At 54.6% G+C, this 10093-nt stretch overlaps 1 protein-coding gene across 1 annotated transcript in view; it reads left to right on the plus strand.

Moving 5' to 3' along the window:
- The window catches only part of ABCC1 (ATP binding cassette subfamily C member 1), a 108010-nt gene that overhangs the window by 78354 nt on the left and 19563 nt on the right, over positions 1-10093 (plus strand). The window contains exons 20-22 of the mRNA XM_015561295.1: positions 3491-3520; positions 6205-6295; positions 8324-8456. Coding sequence (XP_015416781.1) covers positions 3491-3520; positions 6205-6295; positions 8324-8456 — 254 coding nt within the window. The remainder of the gene's footprint in view (positions 1-3490; positions 3521-6204; positions 6296-8323; positions 8457-10093) is intronic.

A 10093-nucleotide genomic window follows, 5' to 3' on the forward strand; every position in this document is an offset into this window, starting at 1 on the left:
TTCATGCTCCTGTGGTTGGAAAGTTCTGCCTTAAGTCTAGCCTGTTTTCTTCTTGCTGCAAAGTCTCCTACCTCTGAGCCCGAGTCAAGCCAAAGTTACATGATGGGTGGGGGCTACTTCGAGACCACATTGTTTCACCAAGCTGCTTGGTGGCTACAGTTAGGCAAAAATAACCCCTGTGCTTTCCAAAGCAACACACGTTGGTTAAACTGAGTTTTTCCCCAGAATAAGGTCCCTCTCCACTTTCTATCCGGCTGAGCAGGGAACTTCCTTACACTCTGTTGGCCACAGATGGCACTTTTCCCATTCCTCCCCAGCTGCAGGCATATCCAAAGCAGTTTCTGCAGAACATGGAATGCTGCCAATTTCTTTTTTCCTCTCCTCTCTCTCCCTCTCTCTCTCTCTCTCTCTCTCTCTCTCTCTCTCTCTCTCTCTCTCTCTCGTCAGCTACTATCCACCACCCTAGCACCACTGTGGGCTCACTTCCCCAATTCAGCCACCCAGCCTCCTGCCAGGTGGGACACAGAAGTCCTCTGTCCCTGTGTCTGAAATCAAACTGGGCGGCCCCCCTTTCTTTCTCCCTCCCTGGAAGGCCCAGCGATAAGGGTCTAGTCTGGCTTAGCCAGCTCCAAGCGCCAGTGACCTTGGATTTGTTTGAACCACATTCTTGGCTCCACCTAAAGGGAAACTTTCCCCCTGGTTGGCTTAACCGGGTCTTTTTTAGAACGCCCAGGCTGGGGGGTGAGGGAAGGGGATGTGGTTTGGGGGTTCTTTCTCTTTGGGATAGGGAAGGGGGAGGTGTAACAGGAGCCAGGCTTGGGGCGGGGAGATGTTCCTCCCCAGGGAAGTTCATTATGCTGATTTCTAGGATACTTTTTTTTTTTGGTGGCAAAGAGATTTACAAATTGGCTCAAAACCTTTCTACCTGGAAGGTGAAGAACATCTTTATTTGCTCTGGTTCCTTTATTAGGAACCTAAAACCAGAGCAGTGGTTTTCACCAGGGAACATTGGTGCCTTTCAGGGAAACTTGGCAATGTCCGCAGACGCGTCTGGTTGTCACAACCGGGATTGGGGGGTGGGTACTTCCAGGATATAGTGGGCAGAGACCAGAGATGCTGTTAAACACCCTGCAGTGCACAGCACACCTCCTCCGCCCACTGGCGACAGAGCATCACCCGGCCCACGGGCGGTGAGAAACCCACTCTGCTCTGAGGACAGGCCGCCCAGGCCCTCCCCTGGTTTTCTTGGGAGAAAGACCTTGATTCCAACAACGTGTCCACTTTTCCGAACCTTGTTGGAAGTTCCTTTTTTCCCTATCGCAAATGTTTGCTGCTTTTCTTTGTACTGATTATAAAATCACTATGGGCTGATTGTAGCAATAGCAAACTGCAGAAACGCAAAGAGCCTCCTCCTCCCACTCTCCCTCCACCCGAGAGGGCGGGGCTGTGCTGGCCTGGGCCTCTTTCCCACCGGCTCTCTTTTCATCAGTTCTCCTGCCTCTTCTTCTTACGTGTTTTTTCTTTTACATCAGATCATAAGCGCCTCCCCCTATTACAAAAATCTATCGTAAAGGCCGCTGGAGAGTCTGAGCACATTCCTCCCTGCTGCCCTCAGGGCCTGTTTCTTCCTCTCCGGAGTGTGAAGGACCTTCAGGGCCCCTGGAGGGGTTGGTTCAGGGATGCACCAGTCACTTCCCTTTTTGGTCAAAAGTGAGGTGTTGATTGTAGAGCAGCGACTGGGATCCTTCCCTTGAGGGAGGCTGGCCCGCTGGCCCTTGCCCAAGCGGAGTTCCAGAACCTTCTTGAGTAAAGGCAGTGTTGCTGGGATAAACAGTGAGCCTGAGAGGTGCCGCCCTGAGGGCCAGCAGCTGGCTGAGCGCACAGCCCAGGCAGGCACCAGTGGTTCAAGGGCAGGGACGCCGCCGGGCAGCCTGGTGCTTAGGCACACTCAAGGAGCAGTCACTGAATGACATTTCTTGTCTTCGCTTAAAAACAAAACCAAATCAGAATCCCTATTTCATGGCACCTTTGGTTTTCCCCCTACCTTGCTTTGTCTTATTTTCTTTGTTGTGGTATTTTCTTTGTAGTAAATTCTGAATCTGCTCATTTGTTTATTGTCTCTCTCTGCCCCTTAGCATTTAAGCTCCATGAGGACTTTTTGGTTCCCTCTGGATGGGGAACAATGACTGTCACATAGTAGACACTCAATAAATGTGCTAAGTGAGTGAATGAACTTCCCCTTGATGGCTGAGGTCATGCCCTCTGTAAGTCCGTATAGGTCTCGGGGCTTTGGACATTAACTGAGCTGCATAAATAGCCCAGATTTGAAAGCAAGATGAGCTGATTTTACCATTTCTCTCAGGGCTGGTTTAGAAGCCGGCTCTGGGGGTCCGGGCTCTGCGATGGCACCACTGTGGCCGACGTGGTGCCCTTCTGGCACTGGAAGGATAGCCATTCACTTGCTCATCTGTCACCCACTCATCCAGTTGCACAGCGTGCCTGTGCCTTGCCTGGCACTTGAGCCACTGTGTGGCATGGTGCCCCTTGAATTGTGCAGGGCACCTCCTGTATAAGCTTACACGCCATTGGATATTCCGGTGCTGGGATAGAGCAGTGGGTACACCCAGTGCAGCCCACAGTTTGATGGGGAGACACACTAAGTAATCAAGGACATCATGGTGTTGGAGGCAAGCATGGGAGGCTGTGAGAACCCCAAGAAGGGCCCCCATCCTAGCCTAGGAGGGTCCGAGATGATTCCTGAGCCAAGTTACCTTCTCTTCCCCACTTCTCAGCTCCATGTGCAGCTGGCTCAGAGGAAGGTTTTTTGTTGTTGTTGTTTTTTAATATATATTGATTTCAGGGAGGGAGAGGGAGAAAGAGATAGAAACATCAATGATGAGAGAGAAACACTTATTGGCTGCCTCCTGCACGCCCCCTACGGGGGATCGAGCCTGTAACCCAGGCCTGTGCCCTTGACTGGAATCGAACCCGGGACCCTTCAGTCCACAGGCCAATGCTCTATCCTCTGAGCCAAACCGACTAGGACTCAGAGGGAGGTTCTTGAGTCCTCTCGGAACTAAAGGTTGTGAGCTGGAGCTGCGGCCTCTGCTGCCTCCTGGCTGCCAGGCCTGCCCTGCCCTGCCCGCTGTAATACTTTTCTTCCCTCTGCTGCCATGAAACAGCTGTGAAGACGGAAGGTTGTCTGCCCTTTTTATGTTTAAACTCTCACAGTTATAGCTTTTAGAGAAAGGGGTTGGCCTCGTGCAGTGTGCTTGTCAGGGATCGCTCCGTGCCTCCTCCCCCCACCCCCAACATGTGGAGCAGGGAAACTGAGGCACAAATGCAGCAGGTCCCTCAGCCATCCTTGCCCCTCACCCTTAAGGGAACACATCCATCCATCCATCCATTCCCTCTGGGCATTTAAATGGGGGCTTAGGGAGGGTGTTTTGCCTCGGTTCTTAACACTTTCTTGGATCTTGTGAATTCCCAGGCAGCAAAGTGGTGGACGAGGAGGAGGAAGGTCAGTGGCGTCGGGTAGAGTTGCCTGTGCATGCAGCACGAGGCTGTGGACGGCCTTGCCCTGCTGCTGCATGCCTGCGCGGGGCCTGGAGCGGCTGCTCTCCCACCCCTTCCCTTGTTCACCCGGCAAACAGTAACTGGGCACCTACTCTGTTCCAGGCTTTCCGGCGGGCACCTGGGGATACAGTTAGAACCTCCAGCTCTCCCGCTCGTTGGCTGGGAGACCGTTAGGGGACCGTGAGTGACCAGCACACCTTGCAGGAGATCCTGGTTGTGACATGCCTGGCACACGGTAGATGGACCATGAATGTCAGCAGTTTGATTAGGGCTGATTATTTAATTATTATGCCGCTCATACCTTCTGGGCTGGGTCAAGCCCTTGGAGGCCATCACAGTGCAGTGATGAGCTAAGTCACTGACAAAGAGGTGCAGGTGGCTGTGGGTGCCCAGCGGAGGGATGTCCTCTAGTGAATTTCAGCCAGCAAGGCTGCCCTCCCTCTGGAGATGTAAAGGCCTGACTGGCCGCTGGAGCAGACCCATACCTCCTGCCTTCTATGACCAGCGGTGTGTGGCTGCAGGTCAGACAGGGCCAGCCACTTCACAACTGGAAGGACCCCAGGTAGCCCAGAAACCAAAGGCAAGCCGGAAAACCGGACGCAGGAGATGGGAATGCTAGGGACGAGATTTCTTTGGGACAATCAGTGGGTCTTTCTTTGGTCCTTGGGGGGCCAGTGATGGTTCAGGGTCCTGGGAGAGGGGTTCTGATGGGCTGGCCTTAGGCAGCCTCCCCTCCTTGGCTGAGGACGCCAGGGGCACCCTGATGGATGAGCCCAACAAGACCCCAGGAAGGCGGGGGGGCTAATCCCCTGGGAGAAGGCAGATGGGACGCTGGGCCCACACACGTTCACAGTGCCCTTCATAGACGCTCAGTCCCTCCCCGGGCAGAGGAGAATTCTCCAGCCGCCCCAGTGGGCGGGCGTATCAGCCTGTGGGCTAATTGGGCTGAGAAGGGGAGGCAGCCACACGGAGGCCACGGTGGGGGCTCCCGCCTCGTCTTGGGGCTGGTGCTGAGTGAGGAGCAGGAGGGGAAGAGGAGGTTGCGGCTTACGGAGGGCGGAGGGCGGCCCGGGCAGCCAGGTAGCACAGCCAGGCTCTCTGAAGCACCGGCCCACAGGACTGGTGTCTCAGCATAGAACTCCCCCGCACCCCAGGAATGAGGTGTTTCAGCATCCCCGCCCCTGCCCAGAGGCAGACGACCAAGGCCGGCCTGGGCCCCATGCTGTGCAGGCACAGGTGCACTGGCTGCACACGGCCGCACGGACGTCCTGCCTGTGACCACGCTTCCTGTTTGTTAGTTTAGTTTCTTTTTTTAATTAAAAACAAAGGCACTAACAGCAAAGAAAATGTTTGAAGCAGCGATTCTCAGTCCTGGCTGGGTGCTGGACTCTGTAGAGCACGTTTAAAGTGCAGGTGACGAGCACACAGTGGCGCCACGCTCAGCTCATCACCTTCCTGCTTGTGCGGGTATGAGCTGTCCTTCCTCCCACGTACAGCTGTGGTAGGTGAGGCTGAGAGTTCACTTCCCCGGGACACACAGCCAGGGAGTGAGAGAGCACTCCCCGCCTGGCTGTGCTCTGACCCGGCACAGGAGGGACCGCGTCTCCCTGCACAGTCAGTGCGGGCCCCTGCCCTGGGCACCCCGGAGTGGGTTCAGAGCCAGGATTGAGAATCGGCATGGAACTCCCCCTCACCCCAAGCTTTGTCTTCCTTGTCTTCCCGTGGCTGTCACCCCAGAGCCGGCCTTTCTGGATCCTGCTTCTGCGCATGTCTCATCAGCATGTCCCAGGGTCACCCTGGCTGCGTATTGATCCCCTGTTGTGACTTCTCTCCTGCACCCCTCCCCTCCTCCTCTGGGGTCATCCCTGTAGGGCCCTACCATCGTGCTTGTCTCTCTCCCCCAGCATGAGAGGGAGGACATCACAGCGGAGTTGGGGTGATCAGTGTCTCGCTGAGTAGTTGGGAGGGTTAAAGGAGACAATGTATTTCAGCACAGCGCAGCCGCCGCCACCTCATTGTTAAATGTTAGCGTCACTGTCAAGGTTACAGCGATTAGAGTGATGGGTGGGTACCTCCTGGGATTGGGTGGACATCCGGCTGGTGTCCATGGTGGCCGTGTCAGGTATTAAAATACTTCCTTACAGTTGGGGAAGCCACCGCCCCAGGTACCCCCTACCCCAGACCTGCTGGACCACCTCGTGATTAGGCAGCCAAAGGGTTAACTCCCGGCACGACAAGGTGCCCCTGAGACCTGATTGGCTGGTGCCTCTCTCAACACCCTCTTCCCTCACATCCTGGCCCCATTGGCCAAGCTCCATGCAGCAGGGCACTGTCAGCTGAACTGGGTTGTACCCATTGCTGCTGGCACAGGGCACCTGCTCAGGCCCAGCACCCTCAGCTAATGGGGCCCTTGCAAAGCATCACCTCTGCCCCGAGGGAACTAATAGTTCGCTCCTGTGCCCACGCCCTTAGGAGCCTGTTGGTGGCCCCACAGGCAGGCCTTGCTTTTTGAGCTCCCTGGAGGCTAGGTTTTTCTGCCATCTCCCTCCCAAGCGACAGGTTTTCCTCATCTTTGCTCGTGGCATTAGCTCTTGAAACCATGATTCCCCCTTCTCTGTCTTCTGCCAGGATTAGCAGGCATGAGCGGTCCAGGGAAAGAAACAAAGCAGATGGAGAATGGCATGGTGGTGATGGATGCTGCAAGGAAGCAACCGCAGAGGTAAGCGCAGAGAGGGAGGCACCGCATTTCTGCCCGGCCTGTGGGGAGAGGGGAGGTACAGGGTGCCAGTGGCTTGGCTCCACCTACCAAAAAAGGCCTTCAGCTCTCCAGGGTCGTGCAAGTGGAGGCTTTCTGCCTCCCCCTCTCCCCCCAAATCCTCCGGGAACCTCATTTTCCTGAGCACAGAGGCCTGAAGGGGGAGCCTGGCACTGTTCCCCCAGGTGGCACGATCCACACAGGCCTTGTGATTTAACCATCAGTCTGCACTTCTGACACCCAAGCTCCCTACATGGTGTGGATTTTTGCTCAGTTTGCTCTGAGGGGCCTGGAGGGTTGAGGCGTTAAGAACCAGCATTCAATTAAAATTAGTCACAGTAATAGTAACTGCTGTGTCTGATGCGCCATTAGGACCCAGACACAGTGCTATTAGGAACCCCCCCTCTGCTGGTTCCTCACATCCTGGCCCCATTAGCCAAGCTCCGTGCAGCAGGGCACTATTGAACAGTCCATTGAACCTGGAGGTTGTTACTGTCTTCCCATTTTACAGATGAGCAAACTGAGAGCTCCCCACAGGTTATACAGCTAGAGAGAAGCTGAGCTAGGATTTGAGCCCAAGTCCAGCCTCTGAGCCCCTGCCCCTAACTTCTACACTTTGCTGCTTTAAAGGAGGTTGCATTTGGTGAGATCATTGGGTATTTGGAGGAGACTCATTCCATGGACTTTGTTGCTTAACCGCTCTGTGCCTCAGTTTCCTCAGCTGTCACATGGGGTCTGCAGTGTACTTGCTACATGGGGTTGTAGTAAGGCTTACCTGATACTGTGCCTGTGAAGCACCGGGGACAGGGCCCTGTGCCCCCAGCCCTCAGTCATTCCTGGACGAGTGGGGCTGCCGGGACCTGCTTCTTCTGGGGGTGGGGGTGGGGCATTTCACAGAAATGGGGCTGGAAGGAGATTGGCATGAGCAGCTCTGCCCTCAGAACCCTGGGCACAGCACCCTCCTGGACTCCGGTTTCTATCTCATGGACAGGTGGGAGGATTTCCTTCTTTGTCGGTGCACCTGTTGAGGTGGGGCGCTGGACATATGTGTGTAAAGCTTAGAGCCACTCCCAGAGTCACACAGGGGGCCTGAGGGTGCTGCCAGGTTCAGGAGGGCGGACGGCATCACTAGTCACAGTGGCTGAAGCTGCCGAGAGGGGGTGTGCCTACAGGTGGTCCTGGGAACAGGGGCAGGTGATGGTGGTATGCAGACCGGAGAGAGCCTGGGCAGACTGAGCAGAAACATGCAGGGCACTGGGGCATTCATTTTCTGTTGCTACATAGCACATTACCACACACTTCGTGGTTTGTCAGCTCATGGTTTCTGTGTCTTGGGGGGTCCGGATGTGGCTCAGCTAGTTCCTCTGCCTAGTGTCTCTCACAGGCTGTCGCTGAGGTGTCGGCCAGGATGGGGTCTTATCTGAAGGCTCAGCTGGGACCAATCTGTTTCCTGCAGCTGTTGGCAAGACTCACTTGCTCATTTCCTAACTGACCGTGGGCTGGAGGCCACCTCAGCTCCCTGCTCCCTGCACCTCCAGCCCCGGTGCTTGGTTCATTGAGGCAGGCAAACCAAGAAGGCAGGAGAGTCGGTGACCAGGGTGGGTTTTACTCCATCACCTTTGCCCGTATGGGTCTGAGCCGTGGCTGAGAGAGGGGGTGTGCCTGTGTTCTCATGTACATGTGTGTGTGTGCGCGCGCACACACACACACACACACACACACAGTGTCATTCCCCAAAAATCAAGGGGGAAAGAGGCCTGGGTCACCTGATCTGTGATGATCTGTGATGGTCTTCAAAAGCTGATGACCACTGGTGGCAAGAAAATGCTGTTTGCAGAATGCCTGCGTAAGGAACGCTTCTTTCATGGGGCCCCTACCCTCTCTGGGTTCATCTGTAAAATCTGAAGCTTGAACTGGGTCAGTACTTTGTTGGGACTGCCGTCCCTGCCCAAGGCTTGCATTGGCTGACACCACGTGCCTTGCTTCCCCCAGACAGCTCAGCAACTCCTCCTCCTACAGCGGGGACGCCAGCCGGCACCACGGCAGCACTGCCGAGCTGCAGAAGGCCGGGGCCAAGGAGGACACCTGGAAGATGATGGAGGCCGACAAGGCTCAGACAGGGCAGGTGAGGCTGGCTCCCTAAATGAGGACGCTGGTGGGTGTGTGCGGCTCCCCAGTGTGTGCTGGTCCCCGTGCAGAGGACTTTGTGTTAACACCTGCCTTCCTCACAGGAGCCTGTAAAAGTATTGTCTTAAATGCTGGAAACCGAGGCCTAAGAGCCTAGGTGACTCACCCGGGGTCACAGCTGAGAGGCAGAGCTGGGATTTGAACCCTGGCAGTCAACTCTAGAGTTGTCATGTATTGTCTCTGTTGTCCTTGCTGCCGCCTCCTTTGAGCTGCTGAGGGCCTCATTAGCGGTAGGCAACCTGGTCACTCTAAGTCAGGGCTTCCCATCATGCAGGGTTCCATTTATGTGAGGTGATTGCAGACACGGTGCTGAAGAATATTAAGGAAAGAAAGTTTTCATTTCTCTTCCAGCCCTTAGTACACCAGTGAGAAAGTTACCTAGCTCGTCTTGAATACCTGTCTTAGTCCGTTCGGGCTGCTATAACAGGATAGATTGGGTGGCTTTGAAACAATACACACTTATTGTTCACACCTCTGGCGACTGGCAAGTCCAGGATCAAGACACCGGCAGATTTGGTATCTGGTGAGGACCCACTTCCTTGTGCATTCCTGGTTCATAGAGGGCCATCTCTTCCCATGTCCTCACGTGGCAGAGGGGCTGGGAGCTCGCTGAGGCCTCCTCCATGAGAGCACTAATCCCATTCACCTTCATGAAGCTAATCATCTCTCAAAGGCCCGACTCCTAGTGCCATCACATAGGCATTCTGGGGACACACAAACATTCCGTCTCTAGCACTAACAATTGCTAGCTTTTCTTTGTAATAAACAGCGTGGGTTTAAAGCGCTCTCTCTCTCTCTCTCTCTTTCTCCATATATATATATAAAACAATCATCTATATTGTCCAAGGGTCACTAATCGGTAATTTTTCACTTGTGGCAATGATCAAAGTTTTGTTTTAAATCCTCACCTAAGGATATATTTTTCATTGATTCTAGAGAGAGGAAGGGAGAAGGGTGAGAAACATAAATCGGTTGCCTCACCCATGCATTCTGACTGGGGATCAAACCTGAAACCTGGGTACGTACCCTGACCGGGAATCAAACCTGAGACCCTTCAGTACATGGGACCTCACTCCAAACATTGAGCCACACCAGCCAGGGCCAGAATTTGTTTTTAAATATAAATGTGGTTATATGTTGGTTTTTTAAAAAAATAGGGAATAGTAGGAATAGGGAGGAGAACCAAGATGGCGGCATAGGTTAACGCCGGAGTTTGCTGCCTCGAACAACCACTTCAAAAGTGAAACTAAAAGACAGAACGGACATCACCCAGACCCACAGGAACGCTGGCTGAGTGGAAGTCCTACAACTAGGAGGAAAGAGTAACGCATACGGACACTCAGAGGAGGCGCAGTGCTGAAGTCAAATTCTGAGGTGCGGAGTGCACGGAGCAAGCGGGCTGGCGGCGGAGGGCGCGGTTGGCGTTTTCAATCGGGAGGGAGTCGCAGACTCTGAGCTCCAGATCCGGGCGAGTCTTTAGGGGCACAGACTCAAACGGGAGAAGCGGGACTGTCTGGCTTCGGTGAGAGCGAGTGCAGCTTTCTCTCCCAGGTTTGCAGCGGTTGCTGGGACTCC

The sequence above is a fragment of the Myotis davidii genome, unplaced genomic scaffold (assembly GCF_000327345.1).
Source record: "Myotis davidii unplaced genomic scaffold, ASM32734v1 scaffold1115, whole genome shotgun sequence".
NCBI lineage: Eukaryota > Metazoa > Chordata > Mammalia > Chiroptera > Vespertilionidae > Myotis > Myotis davidii.